At 37.1% G+C, this 15,177-nt stretch overlaps 1 protein-coding gene and 5 non-coding genes across 8 annotated transcripts; all 6 read left to right on the forward strand.

Moving 5' to 3' along the window:
• The first annotated feature begins 3,485 nt into the window (after positions 1-3,485).
• Positions 3,486-14,941, forward strand: eif4a2 (eukaryotic translation initiation factor 4A2). Of its 3 annotated transcripts, none has more exons than NM_213451.2 (11): positions 3,486-3,566; positions 5,151-5,208; positions 7,496-7,628; positions 7,787-7,926; positions 8,414-8,582; positions 8,773-8,882; positions 10,911-11,054; positions 11,355-11,492; positions 11,710-11,799; positions 14,075-14,154; positions 14,242-14,940. In NM_213451.2, the coding sequence occupies exons 1-11, from the start codon at positions 3,538-3,540 to the stop codon at positions 14,384-14,386; spliced, it is 1,236 nt and encodes a 411-aa protein (NP_998616.2). In that variant the 5' UTR covers positions 3,486-3,537; the 3' UTR covers positions 14,387-14,940. The 3 variants fall into 3 exon arrangements, 2 of the variants coding, with proteins under 2 accessions (NP_998616.2, XP_073771080.1); XR_012386450.1 differs by having other exon boundaries at positions 3,504-3,566; positions 10,911-11,019; positions 14,242-14,941; XM_073914979.1 differs by having other exon boundaries at positions 3,504-3,566; positions 7,787-8,011; positions 14,242-14,941.
• On the forward strand, positions 8,253-8,323 carry LOC137488425 (small nucleolar RNA SNORD2). Its single transcript, XR_011007451.1, has one exon. It is a non-coding gene; the product is annotated as a small nucleolar RNA SNORD2 (small nucleolar RNA).
• On the forward strand, positions 8,633-8,703 carry LOC137488423 (small nucleolar RNA SNORD2). The gene has a single exon (XR_011007449.1). It is a non-coding gene; the product is annotated as a small nucleolar RNA SNORD2 (small nucleolar RNA).
• LOC137488418 (small nucleolar RNA SNORA81) lies at positions 8,906-9,084 on the forward strand. Its single transcript, XR_011007444.1, has one exon. It is a non-coding gene; the product is annotated as a small nucleolar RNA SNORA81 (small nucleolar RNA).
• On the forward strand, positions 11,087-11,276 carry LOC137488419 (small nucleolar RNA SNORA81). The gene has a single exon (XR_011007445.1). It is a non-coding gene; the product is annotated as a small nucleolar RNA SNORA81 (small nucleolar RNA).
• Positions 11,563-11,634, forward strand: LOC137488424 (small nucleolar RNA SNORD2). Its single transcript, XR_011007450.1, has one exon. It is a non-coding gene; the product is annotated as a small nucleolar RNA SNORD2 (small nucleolar RNA).
• Positions 14,942-15,177: the final 236 nt, after the last annotated feature.

The raw sequence follows: 15,177 nt of genomic DNA on the forward strand, positions 1-15,177 counted from the left end.
TCAAATTCCCACTTTTTGTTGTTGTTTGCTTGCTTTTTTTATGATGGATGATAATAAATTAGCATTTTTCATACTTCTAAGATTCTAATATCATTACATTATATATATAACTGTAATACGTTACGGTTTAAATGAACACTTGTAAATAAACATACATTTTTGTAAACAAAAAATTAGTATGATAAGCACTTTGACAAAAATGTAGCAAATATTTTTGTTGCATCAAAAGTGTGGTAATGATAACCATCAGACAAGCTAATCCAGCACAAATTAGGGCTTGAAATGTCACTAAAATGCAGCATTTAAACCTCGAATAATTGCAAATAGATCCACTTTTTGAGAAAAAAAGAAACACACTCTTTAATAGGCTAACTACAGGCCTGCAATGTTACACATTTACACTAAATGTACATTCATTTATTTAATAAGCATGCAAGCCCATAGCTTAAGAAAACCTGGAAATATTATAAACACTAGAATATGTTGTTTATATTATTTTATATAGTAACTGTGATAAATGTATTAGCCCTAAATTAATTATCTAGTTATATTCATTCAATAATTTTCCTTCAGTTCATTAGTAGTCGCCACATCAGAATGAACCGCCAACTAATCCAGCATATGTTTTTCACAGTGGATGCACTTCTATGACGCATCACTGGGAAACATCCATACACACTCACATTCACACAAACACTATGGTCATTTATTTATTAATTTCCTTTTCGGCTTCTTCCCTTTAATGATCAGGGGTCGCCACAGCGGAATGAACCGTCAACTAATCCAGCATATGTTTTACGCAGCGGATGCCCTTCCAGCCTCAACCCAACAATGGGAAACACCCATACACTCTCACATTCACGCCTATACACTATGGCCAATATAGCTTATTTAATTCACCTACGGCAAATGTCTTTGGACTGTGGGGGAAACTGGAGCACCCGGAGGAAACCCACGCGAACAGGGGGAGAACATGCAAACTCCACACAGAAATGTAAACCGGCCCAGCCAGGACTCGAACTATAGCAATCTTCTTGCTGTGTGGTGACAGTGCTAACCACTGAGCCACCGTGTCTCTTCTAGAAATATATAGTACTAAATTGTGATTCTCTTCATTGGGAAGGTAATTTTAATCAATGCAATATTAAACATTCTATACTAGCTGTTATCTTTTGATATGATTAATAACAATCTTTATCAAGTAACCCATAAACAAGGCTGGATTTATGTTTTTGTGATATTTTAGACAAATCTAAAACCTTTTTCAGACTTAGATTTGAAACATTTTAATAAAGTTTGAGCTTTATACTTTTGTCCGTAGCAGCAATATTGACCAACTGTTAAATTATTTTCTTTATTTTCTGTTTACACCTGGGGATACTCATGCCAAGGCCCCTAGACACCATGCAGCGCAATTTATGCAATTTAAGACCTGTGAAGAAATGATGCCAAGGTCTCCATAATCCTGGACTAGGCCGCATTCTGAGCAGATGCTGTGGTGGTCATGAAGTGGAGTGCATGAGACTCCTGAAAGACCACAGTGACAGACGAGTCTTTGCATTGATTGCGTGGGCTCGCCTGAACACCCACCAGGGACCTACTCGCACCTGCAGTTTCTCCACGATGGATGTCCAGCGTTCTCCTGCCTCCAGTGCCTAGACTGCAGCTCTGCACAAGAAGTTTGGCCAGATTAGAAATTGTCGTACCCAACTGAGCCTGATTTCTCTCTAGGTTTTTTTCCTTCACTTTCGTCAATTGGTATAGTTTGCCACTGTCGCCACTGGCTTGCTTGGTTTCGGACTTGTTGAGCTGCGCATCGATAGATTTGCTCTTCAATTTTTGGACTTACTGTATTGACATTTAAATCACACTGACCTGAACTAAACTGAACTTCAACTCTGAAAACTGGACTGACATTGTTTTAATTCACTCAAATTTCTACGTGAAGCTGCTTTGACAATCTATTTAGTAAAAGTGCTATAGAAACAAATATTAATTTAATTTAGTTAAATTTTATTACTGACATGTTGACAAAAATCACATCCCATGGGTTATTTATTTATTAATTAATTAATTCATTTATTTATTTATGCATTTATTCATTTACAAATGTGCATGCATGCTTCACATCAACATGACATTAGATTGACGCTGTACCCCAACGTCATGGGGATGTTGCATTTAGTTTGGAAATGAAAATCGTGTTGATGTCAGAACTCAACGTCAGGCTGATGTCAATGTCCAATGTTCAACCAAAAACCAACATCTTATAATGTTACATCATGTTACCACTATGACTTCTATCAGACGATGGATTTTGGTTGCCATACCTTATGAAAAAATGTCAGTATTTGACGACAATATGACATTGGTTTAAGGAGTTGGGGTGATGTTGGATTTTTATCACTTTCCAACACAATCTAAAATCAACCAAATATCAGCGTCATTTGATGTCATTATTGGACATCAAAATAACTTTGTCTTTAGATGCTGGCTAGACATTGAATTTTGTTCACTTGACATCACAACCTAAATCTAACCTAATATTAACGTCTTATGACTTTGTGTGCCTACGCACTACAGAATGTTACGTTTACACACACATGCACAAATTATATGTAAACGCATCAGCTTTCTACAGCGTAATACTCACTACCCACTTCTCTTGAGTACTTTAGAAAGGCCCACTTTTTACTCATCCTTTGAGTAATATTTACAACAGATACTTTTACTCTATTTACACTACATTTTTGGGCAAGTAATGGTACTTTTACTTGGGTATGATTATTCAGTACTCTTTCCACCAGATTTATATTGATATTTTGTTTCTCTATTTTTTTCAGTAATTTATTTTTGTGCATAGATGTTTTACTATGTAGTGTAGTGTTATTAATCCTTTGGCAACATAATTAATAATTTCATCATGCCCAAAAACTACTTGAATCTGAATCACATGTATAGGTTTTAGGGGTCAAGTAGTTTTGAGCATTTAGAGAAAAAAGAAGGGAAAAAGAGCATACTGCACGAGCAAAAAAGCATAATAATCCCACTTATTTTTAATTTTGAACTGTCATTTAACATTCCATTTCATTTTGTTTATACAATAAAAGAAAATGGCAATTGATGGTACCAAATGGTGACCTATTTTTGAATTCCACAAAAGAGGAAAGATACACTTTTAGTTTTTTATTTATTTTACAGGGTGTACTGTCCCTTTAAGTCCCATTTTAAGGCCAGGAATGTGGAGACCCCGTAGCGACTCCACTACACTCTATCAATGGTGCAATATCCTTGCGCTTCTCAATATAGTTCCATGCAAACTTCGATATAACAAGTACAAACACTCACAAAATTAAAACATATGCAACTGGAATTACATCTCTTGTCACGACCGATAAAATGTTGTGTCGCGTTTAGCTCTTTCTGCGTGTTTGCGGTTTTAGTTTAAATGTACAAAAATAAGATCCGGTACGATAAAATCGCCGGAGATTCACATGTTCTGCCTTTCCGAGTGAATGCCGAAGTCGCGAACGGACCATGTCTAGCGGTTCTGCTGATTACAACAGGTATAACCCCCAGTGACGATTAACTTGAATGCATTTTATTTCATACTATGTCAGTATATTTGTGTTTTGTTGAACTGGGGATGCGCTAAGCTATTTATAACACTGGTATTGTGTATTTTGACATGGCGCGTTTGATATTAAGCAGGCCGCACAGCTAACGGCTGTTAGCTGCGAATGATTACCTTGCATGCGTGTTGTATCTGAAAGCCAAATGAATTTATCAGTTGATTTTATGCACAGTAATTATATTTAAATAGTTCATGTTATTGACATTGATGTGTGTCGAAACGACAACCATTATATAGGCTTCACGCCCACCCTGAAATCCAACGCGTGGCCTCCATGCGTGAGTCCTTGCATGTATACCACCTAACTTAGTGTTAACTTACCATAAGGTTTTGTTTCTTACTTGTTCTATTTTTAAGTCGAGTTATTACAGGGAAGCACATAATAGGTTATATACTAACGTTATATCCATGCACAGCGAAACCCGCTTTTAATGCGTCAGACATTACCAGCTGTTTGCACTGTAACGTTAAATGAGACTCACCAAATTTGGGCGTAGGCTTTTAAGGTAACTTAACTTAGGCCATGAGCTTATAACGTTACGCGAAGTTTCACGACATGCAACTTATTTTGTTAAACGTTTTGATCGTTAACTGTCGTCCACGTGGTATTTTTGCAATGTGCGCCCACCAACATCCCGTGGAGGTTCGAGTCCTGTTAGTCTCGTCAAATTAATAAGGTTAAATTGTTTTTTTCACACGTTAGTACTTTCTTAATATAGTTTCAGAAATTGATTCCTCGCAAATTCTAAAGAGTAAAATCATATTAGCAGCCAATGACTATCAAAGTACAACATTGTTCACAGGCAAATAGTGCTAATGCTGTTTTGAAGTCATGCTTGCATGTGATTTCAGACTTTTTATTTAAAGGGGTGGTTCACTATAATATCATTTTAAACTTTAGCTGATTTGTAATGATGTTGTGTTAAAACAAACAACATCTCTGAATGTTAAAATCCGTTCAATGCAAAGCGAGACAATTGGCTTTTACAGAGTTCTCTTAGCAAAGCCTACAGTGAACGGATGTTTGAAGACTACAAAGAAATACATCTGGGTTAATGTCAAACCGTTCAGATTATGCACATACACTGTGCAGTGAAGGGGTGTGGCCAGAGGCACTGTAATGTTATAACACCCCTCCTGGTGATGTGGAGCTGATCTGTGAATCTCCGCAAGTTAGCTGACCAATCAGAGCCTCTTGGGGCGGGCCTTTCAGAGGAATTGGGAAATGTGATAGACGTTCTCATGTTAGCGGAGTAGCTAAGCATAATCAAAGGATAACTTAAAAAATAACATTATTTTTACAAATGAAGCATGAGCCAACATTGCTTTGCATCTTACAAACACTACCGAGCCTTAAAAGTACCCTGTGGACCACCCCGTTAAAGTTAAACAATAATGAGAGCATGTCACAAATTGCCACTGAATGACTGCGAATATAAAACCAACTTTACCTCAATCGTCAAATTCAGTAACTCTTAAAACTCCATATTTTTTATTTATTTATTTTTTCTTTTAGCTCACGAGATCGAGACCATGGGGGGCCTGAAGGAATGGAGCCTGATGGTGTCATCGAGGTTGGTATTAATCTATTTGTTGGGATGGGATGGTGGTTTCATTTTTAGCTCTTTTAAAAGGATTGAGCAATAATTTTATTAAAAGGATTATTATTTTTTTATTGTATAATGTGCCAAGCAAAGCTTACTCTATATTTTTTTTAACCAAGCAAAATTCTTTTGACTAATATTCCATATCCATGATTTTGACGCGGCACATCAAAACAAAAAACGAGCATGAGGCATTTCTTTAAAAATTATGTTTTGCGTGTTGGTGTGCAGGATTACATTGGTGCCTTTTTATTTATCCACAAGGCGTTAAATGTCAATGGAAAATGCAAGCATAAAGAGTCATCGTGTGAGCGGGCCTTAAGATGTGCGAATAAGCAGCTTTTCAATTCAATGAGTCAAAGAGAACAAAATCATCAAATATCAAAAGTTAAAACTGAATTTGCTGCAGTAGGAGAAGCTGCGTGAATCTTTTCCTTGTTTAATAAATGACTTGCGCCTCACAAGTCGATGCTGTCATGCAATGAACATGTGGTGGTGCTTGAGACGCAGAGCACAGATGCTCTTAACAGTTCTGAAGGTCATTAATATAACACTAATACTGAAACTGTTAAGGCGTTTTAGAATGACCAAAACATTTCAGACCCTTTACAATATGCCTGCTTTTGTCCGTTCACACACATTATCGTCACATGATCTCTAAAGAATTCACATGACTTTTTGTAATGCGCATACTGTAATTTGTTCGGTACCAAGCATGTTTTTTTTTATACATTTTTAAAACTAGCACATAAAAATAGGTGGATGAAATATAGCTAGAGTATCACATTGCATCCTAGGACATATGTGCTGGAGTGGACAAATTCGATTTGCTCCCCTTTTCAAAATATAAGGGTATGTCCATGTAAACTTTCCTCAGTCACTAGAAGTTGAATGCACTTTAAAATTTCCTCCGAGGGAACAAGTGAGGGGAAGTTTGTGAGTGTACTGGAATGCAGCCTTGCACTTTCTGAAGTGCACTAAATCCCACATTGCACTGCAATAAGTGTATGACCCTTGTACAGTGCAACATTCTGCAATACGGAAGTGCGCTTTTTTTGTATATTATTATTATTATAATTTTTTTTTATTGAACTTCTCATTTGGGTGCCTATGGGAGAAATGACTTTATAAATGACAGAAAACAGTCAAACTACTTGCTCTACAAACAAGCAAGTTTATGTATTTAATTCCATTCAATCTGTCAGCGCAATCCATTTTAGCTTTAAGATTCCCTATCAATTAATAATGAATTAATGGTTCTGCTTTTCTTCAAAGCACTTGAACGCACCAACCTCATATACTATTTGAGAAGTTTGGAATGGGGACTTTCTGACATCAAATGCAGCCAGCAAAGAATGTTTGTTCCCACTTAATTTTCAAACAATTCTTTCCGTGTTTTTTTTTTTTTTTTTTTTTTCAATCATTTGAAGCAACAATTACCCCCTCTTTGATGCAATTTGTCAATCTAGGTTTTTCCTGTCGCACAGTGGGTGTTAAAGTTGTAGAATTTTTATCAAAAGGAAATTGTTATTGTTTTAGATTTTTCTTCTATATTATCATTATTATTATTATTTATATATTTTACCTTGTACATTTATTGCTGTTAATGACTTAATTCTTAGAATATTTTTACTTGATCTATTTTCATTTTGCCATTACATAGCCATAGACGCTAAAATGGCAATAAAATTAAAACTCTCTCTCTCACACAGTGTGTTATTACATAAATTTTGAAGTGAGATTAATATCCAAAAACAAGTGACATGCATGTGTACATGCATTGTCATCAGACCTTCCGCATTTAAATCAAGGCTGCACTTAAATCTTGCTTTTTAACTGGTCATTTTGAGGTTGTTGGACTTCATGTTAAGTTCTCAATATTTGTTACAGTCTGTCCTTAGTTTGATTAACCTTTTTTTCAAAATCTTTTATCTTCTTTAACCCTCAAATGGGATCAAGGTAGAGTAAGCTATAGTTCTTGTCAGAGATTTGGTGGAGAATTCATACAAAGTTTTAGTGGACTTTGTGCAGTTATAAAAAAAAATGCTACCCCTGACTAACATCTTGGAAATAAAAAATCAACAAACTTTGATTGATTGACATCGCAGAATATAGAAAGTGATAGCTTAACTTGATGTCTACTCCAAATAAATGCAATAGCCTTAAGTTGGAGAATTTCTAATATTGAAGTAAGATGTTCAACATTTAAGTGTAATCAATCTGATTCTCATTGAATCTCATATACATTGTTTTACAGAGCAACTGGAATGAGATTACGGACAATTTCGATGACATGAACTTGAAGGAAACTCTCCTTCGTGGAATATATGCATATGGTTTTGAGAAACCCTCAGCAATTCAGCAGAGAGCTATAATTCCCTGCATAAAAGGTAAAGTGAGCTCAAGTTACAAATAGTTTTTAATTACCTCTCTGGTAATCAAACTGTACATATTGATCCGGTTTTAGTATTGCTCATCTCTTTGTAGACTAACAGTTAAGTAGTTTCCATTTTTGTTGTCCTTTTATTGATGCTTGATTTCTCCATAGGTTATGATGTTATCGCGCAGGCCCAATCAGGGACTGGTAAAACGGCCACGTTTGCCATTTCCATCCTGCAGCAGCTGGAGATTGAGCAGAAAGAGACTCAGGCTCTGGTCCTGGCACCAACCCGAGAGCTCGCTCAGCAGGTATGCTGTACCTGAGCTCACAATAACACAATAAGATGTGTGTCTCAGACCAAGGCGGCATATTCTGGCAGTAGCCAAATTCAAGGTACTCTTTTGCTGTTCTTCCTGCTTTATCAGTCAATAAATGTGGATTTTGTTTGTAATTTGCATAATTTGATCATCTGTTCAGCAGGAAGCAGTCATCCATGTAGTTTTTCGGGCAGATTAATCGATCAATCATTCTTTAATGAGCTGGATTATTTACTGCTAGTGTTTGGAAATTAGGTTGTTAGACTGCCAGGTGATTTTTTTTGACAATTATTGTAACTGTATAGAGCTTTGCACAAGTATGAAATGATGGTATGACTATCTTTCGGGACTGACCTTTTGTGGAGAAGACCTTTTCAACTGATCATACTTGTCCAGTGCTTTGCATTAATGGTACACAGTACTTGTGTTTACTAGGTGTTCCTTTCATTTAAACTCTGCATTTTTGTCTATGCTTTAGATTCAGAAGGTAATCTTGGCTTTGGGTGACTACATGGGTGCTTCATGCCATGCCTGCATTGGAGGCACCAATGTGCGGAACGAAATGCAAAAGCTCCAGGCGGAGGCTCCGCACATTGTGGTTGGCACACCAGGCCGTGTGTTTGACATGCTGAACAGGCGGTATCTGTGTAAGTAATCGATACACATAGATTTAGTCTGAAACAACATGCAGGGCAAAGTATGAAGTGATGGCATCATCTTTCGGGACTGACCTGTTATGGAGATAATCACTAATTTAACTGATCATACTTTTTGACCAGCTTGTTTGAGCTGTTTAAGCGTATAAGAAGTAAAATACGTAATGTTGTTTACTTCCAGCTCCCAAATGGATCAAGATGTTTGTCCTTGATGAAGCTGATGAAATGCTGAGCCGTGGCTTCAAGGATCAAATCTATGAGATTTTCCAGAAATTAAGCACAAACATTCAAGTAAGTCTAGAATCTTTATAGACCCCTTCTGCTCAAAAGAACTGTGCTAAAATTGCAGACTCCAGGGTCTCCTGGTTTATGCGATGATGCTAGCAGAGTATCATGCGGAAGAAGAGCAATGGCTCTGCGCTGGAAATGAAACTGAGTTGGACCTCTTTCTTAATGTCCAGTGGCTTATGTTTCAAGGCTCAGAGCAACAAACATATTGATTGGAACACATTGTGGAAGAAATACTAGCATCACTATTTTTCTTTTTCTTTCATAATGGCAGAATCATAATCAAATTAACTCTTATTAAAACTGTGTTGAATTGCAAGATAATACATATCAATCTTGAGCTGCACAATATTGTGTTCCACCATTAGTTGTTGTACTTGCACATGCCATGTAATATGAATGCAGGAGATGTCAGTTTTCACTGCTTGTGCTTTTGTAGTTCACTAAAAGACCATATCTACCCATTTAAAAAAAAAAAAAAAAAAAAAGCTTTTTTAAATGGTTGTTTTCAGGCCCCCAGAGTGCCGTTTTGTGAATGAATGTCTCAATCTTGTGCATCTTTTATTTCATATGATCATGTAAAGAACATGGTCATCACAGGATTCATACTAGAATATCTTGAATATAATGGAATTTTAAAATCTCCTTTTCAGACATTAAAAATATGGCTATTCCAATTCATGGGATATCAGGAACCTTTTTTTGCTTTTTAGTTTTTACCACTGTTAAACATTTTATTTTTTTCACATGTTTTGCCAACTGGTACTGTTGAGCTATTTTTCAGCGCCATTTGAATCCTTTCAAATTCATCATTTAAGTCAGTGGTTCCCAATTGGAACCTTACAAGCAAATTACCTTAAGTCACTGGAACTTAAGTCAAATGCAGTCATGAAGCTGTACCTGTTAACTGAAGCAAACATGCCAGGAAAATGTCAGCTTCAAGAACTTTGGCTACGAAATGGCCACTTCAGACAATTGGTCTTATGCTGTGTTCATGCCAGACGTGGATAAAGCTTCGAGTGCAAGTGATTTACATGTCAATTCAATGCACAGTTGCGATTAGGCTCTAGTTGGAAAATCTGAACTTAAGTGGACATTCGTGCTGTTAACCAATCAGAAGCTTGCTCTTGTAGTGGATTGATAATGACGTAGTGCCTGTTGTAGGTGACCTGAGGGGAAATCCTCTTGCTGGCACCGGACAACAGCTCATAAAGCTGGGTTCGGCTCAGTCTGAAGCACTGCTAAAAGCTTCCATCCATGTGAAGTTTCTGAAGGAGTTTGAGCTCTCAGAGCTGGGTGGACCTCAGAAAGGATCCAGTGAACTCGCACCCTATTCACATTGGGCTTCAAAGGTTCCAATTCACTTTGAATGAATGAGGTCAGGCGTTGCCGAACTGCATTGTGGCTATGTCGGCGGCGCTTCAGTGGCGTTGCTCACTGCAGAAGTTGGGACTCAACTTTTCAAGCGCCAGCATAAGCGTCAGCCAATCAGATAGCTGTATGCAAATACACCAGCTCAGACTGTAGCAGATTGCTGACTAATTTCATTGGCTGACGCTGCTATGATGATTGCATAAGCCCCAACTTCAGACACGCCCTCTGTCAAGCGTTGACGCTGAGGCCCCGTGAGAATGGGGCGTCAGGCACTGTGCTAAACGAATCTGTGCTGTTTGTGTCCATTTACGATCGAATAGCCTGACTTTTTTTCTTTGGTTCCATGTCTGGTGTACACAGTATAAGACCAAGTGCTCTATTTTTATTTTTTGTAATTTTCTATTTGAAGTCTGAAAAATTAACCAAACTATTTTAATATTACATGGTCATCTTTAGTTTAACCATGGAAATTTAGGTTTTTAGTCTGTTAAAGTCAGGGAATGTGAATTTATTTTTATTTTTTAATGTGTTCATGCAGCTCACGGTAATTTTCCCCTTAGTTATTCATATTAACGCATTACACATTATGGTTTCAAAAACAACATACTTTGTAGCTTCTTTTCTAACGTTTTGGCTCTAATCGGTCTCTGTTTCCAGGTTGTGCTGCTTTCGGCCACCATGCCTGCTGATGTGCTGGAGGTGACCACCAAGTTCATGCGTGAACCTGTCCGCATCCTGGTGAAAAAGGAGGAGCTGACTCTGGAGGGTATTAAGCAGTTTTACATCAATGTAGAACGAGAGGTGAGGCACTGGCTGTCTCTAATGTCTCTTGTCCCTTCTTTTTAAAAAGCGCCATGCTAAAACCACCAGGTCGATGCTTTCGGGTCTCGCTCTGGTGTTCATGCTAGTACTGGTTAAATCACAAAGAAGGAAGAGCAAAAAGCACACAGTCGGAAATGAGTCTAGGACGGACCTCTTTCTTAATGTCCGGTGTCCGAGGTCTCAAGATTTTGTGCCACATGCATCATAAAAAGCCAGAATATCTATAAATGATGTCTCTGCGCTGTTTGCCCTGCTAACGTAAATTGACTTGTTCTGCAGGAGTGGAAGTTGGACACGCTGTGCGACCTCTATGAGACCCTGACAATCACGCAGGCTGTTATCTTCTTGAACACAAGAAGAAAGGTTGACTGGCTGACCGAGAAAATGCATGCCAGGGATTTCACCGTGTCTGCTTTGGTAAGTTCAAGACGTATAGGTGCACGCTAATCTGATTGAGCTACTATTGCAGATTGATGATTTAAGCCAGGTATGAAGTGATGCACGTCATCTTTCGGGACTGACCTCTCATGGAGAGAACATTTCGACTTACTGATCATACTTGTCTAGGTCTTATGATTTAGCTAATCAATTGGTTGTTTTATAAGTTAAGAATTTGTCTTTTTTTTATTAAAAGCATGGAGACATGGATCAGAAGGAGCGAGACATAATAATGAGAGAGTTTAGGTCTGGCTCCAGCAGAGTGCTCATTACTACAGATTTGTTGGTGAGTAGGACCCCGTGGATACCCTGGGCTTAAAGTCTTATTGTCTTCAATTTTAAAATCAATTTTTAGGCCTTAAAGTCACTGAAATATTGTATTGTAGGTCTTAAATCAATTTTCCCATGTCCATGAAAAGCAACCCAATCGAGCCAACACCCATTCAATCACTATCATTCCATCGCAGTAAAAGTTTATTCAACTCTTATTTATTAACTTTATTTAGCAACTCTTATATTTGTTTATAAATGTGGTTTAATTATCTTCCTTACTATAATGTTTGAGCTTTATTTTTTATGTTTGAACTAGGCCATTAGAAATAATCCTTGGTATTTAGCTTTGTGGAAGTCTGAAATTTCTTATATAATGGACTTAAAGTCTTAAATTTGACTTGAAACCCTGAAGCCAGAAAAAGGCGTTCTTATAGTACAATATGATGAAATAAGAGTACAGTATAGTGTCTGTCGGTTTCTATTTATTTTTTACATTTTTAGCATTGTTACTTTTTTAAATTATGGAAAAGTTAAATGTGATTTTTTTTTTTTTTTTTTTACAGAACCCACTGGTTCTTGGTCTACAAGTAATGTAATTTGTGTAGTTTGGTTTATTTTTTTAAATTTTTATATACCCCAAATTAGTACAAGCAGCAAAAATTTTTTCTTTTTGATATTTGGTGCCAGTTAATCATTTAGGTGACATTTGCACGCATTTGTTTTACTTGTTAGATGCCAGCGGTGCTTTATTTGCAAAGGTTTTATGCGCTTCCAGTTTTGCACTAGTTTCATTTGTATATTTGAATGCAAATGTAGCTATTGAAAATTAAGTCTGGAATCAGTTTTAAAGATTAGGGCTGCACAATATATCGTTTGAGCATTAATATCGCAGTGCATGTATCCGCAACAGTCACATTGCAGGATTTGATTGTTCATTAAAGATTAAAAGATGAAGACATTAATAAATATAATTATTTTTAAATGGTTTATATAATGAAAACCATGTTGTTGGGTTTTAATTTCTCTACCTGAACTGTAATGCTGCATTCACACCAGATGCGGATGAAGCGTCAGGCATAAGTCAGTCTAAAGCACTGCTGAAAGCCTCCAGTTTCTGCAGGAGTTGAACTCTCAGAGCTGGGTGTACTGATTTAGTGGATTCAGACACGGCGCCGAACAAATATACACTTTTTCAGCCTTTTTAGAGTACAAACACAGCTACTCATTCTATAAAAGCCATATTAGCCATTTCACAATGAAGCTAGAGTCACTGGGCACAAAACCACTGCCCATGATGCAAATCCGCATATTGTGAAGTGAGTTTACTCGCTTATTCGAGTGTCAAATTTTATTGTTCACTTGTCCATTTACATGCGAATAGCATGATTTATTTGCAATTTTTATAAATCGCGCATGCCCTGTCTCGTGTGAACAGCATTAGACTCCAGAAAACCATAAAGCACTGTTTATTTGACTTATTTTTGCTCTGTTGTATTTATTTTAGGGTTGTCACGATACTGCAACAGAGTACCAATCAATGCTGAAATTTTAAAACGTCCATTTCCCGCGAACATTTAAGTTCGTTCTTAAATGGCACTGATTTGCCATGATGTTCACATGCTCAACAGAAATGACTGATTAGCCGTAAAGGTCATTTTTATCGCCGTTTACTCTAACCGCAGATACAGGGACACTGGAGCATTTCAAAGTCACATCGATCAGCTGGTTTGTTTATAAGCTGACATGCAAGTAATCTATTGAATTGTGGCTTCGAAGCACTCCAGTGTCCCTGTATCTGTGGTTACACTGTAAACGGCGGTAAACTGATGACCTTCACTGCCAAGCATGGTCATTTCTGTTGAGCATGTGAACGCAATGGCAAATCAGCTCAGTCTAAAAACAAGCTGGACAGCGAGAAATGGATTTTTTTTTTTTTTTTAAATGTCAGAATCGATTGGTACCAAATTCCACTATTGTGACAACCATAATTTTATATAAGATTGTAATTACTGCTAATGCACTGCCTAAAGACTTTATCATCCCAATCGATCTAAACGAATGAAAGCTTTCCAAAAAGAATTTCAATTCATCTAGTAAAATGTTACTCCTATAGCAATACTTGTTGCAGAAAAACAAAATATTGCAATGTCAGATGTTTCCAATATTCTGCAGCCCTACTAAAGAAGTTTCATAATCCTGAATTTTACTTAATAAATAGCTGCAATAGCATTAAATTGCATTTAATTTTGTTCATTTGATCTTGACTGACCTAAACCCTCATTCTTCAGGCTCGTGGAATTGATGTTCAGCAAGTTTCGCTTGTCATCAACTATGACTTGCCTACAAATCGAGAGAACTACATCCATAGGTGAGGGATCCATCTGTTGTTTTATTTCCTCTGACTGCGTTTTAGTTTGTGAATTCAACGTGAATAAATTTACAAATGCTTTTTCAGGATTGGCCGCGGAGGTCGGTTTGGAAGAAAAGGCGTAGCTATTAATTTCGTTACTGAGGAAGACAAAAGGATTCTTCGAGACATCGAGACGTTTTACAACACCACCGTTGAGGAGATGCCCATGAATGTCGCTGACCTGATTTAAACTCCTGGGGTTTTAATGTGGGGATTAGCTGTTGAATGATCACTTCCATTTGCGCTTATTTTATTGGAAGAAAAATATATAAAAACGACTCTCCTCGATGCTGGCTGCGGATCCGACCTGCGAATTTGATACGTGACGTTGACTCTGTGTGGACGGTTGTAGACTCCAACCATTTCAGTATTCACTGGTGGTGGCGTATGCAAAACATGGGTTCTTTATTCTTTTTCAGGTATTTTTTCCTTAGTGTGTTTAAAATGTACTTGTTAGATGTTCTTCATCGTTTAGTAATTTACTTGTGGACTAAAAGATACAAGTGTTGCATTAAATCTGCCAATTATGTTATGCTAACATTCGTGTGCAGTTTAACTGTTCACTTCACCTACCCTTTTAGTAATATATAAAGGCACTTTTCAGTTTTGTGGAATGTATTAATTTAAATGTATATTATTTTATCAAGTCCTTTTTTCTGTGATGTCCTCTTTAAAGTTGGGTTATTACAGTATTCCATGTAGGGTTTGGCCCATTTGACAATAAACAGGATGATAATTCTGTCCATTTACTTGTCCCATGTGTTCTGAATTATTTTTCTGATCTTGCTTTGGCACATTCATAAGATCAGAAGCGTCAAATAAATACAAAAGCATCCTCATTTGTTTACCACAAGGTTTTAGGTGTTATGTCATAAAATGGCCACTGGGTGACTCCCTTGTGCATCTAACTCAGAGAACGGGAACCAAATATGAAATCCTGACTAACCGACTCAACTTTACAACGTGTCAAGAATAGAAAAA

Source organism: Danio rerio, chromosome 2 (assembly GCF_049306965.1).
Source record: "Danio rerio strain Tuebingen ecotype United States chromosome 2, GRCz12tu, whole genome shotgun sequence".
NCBI lineage: Eukaryota > Metazoa > Chordata > Actinopteri > Cypriniformes > Danionidae > Danio > Danio rerio.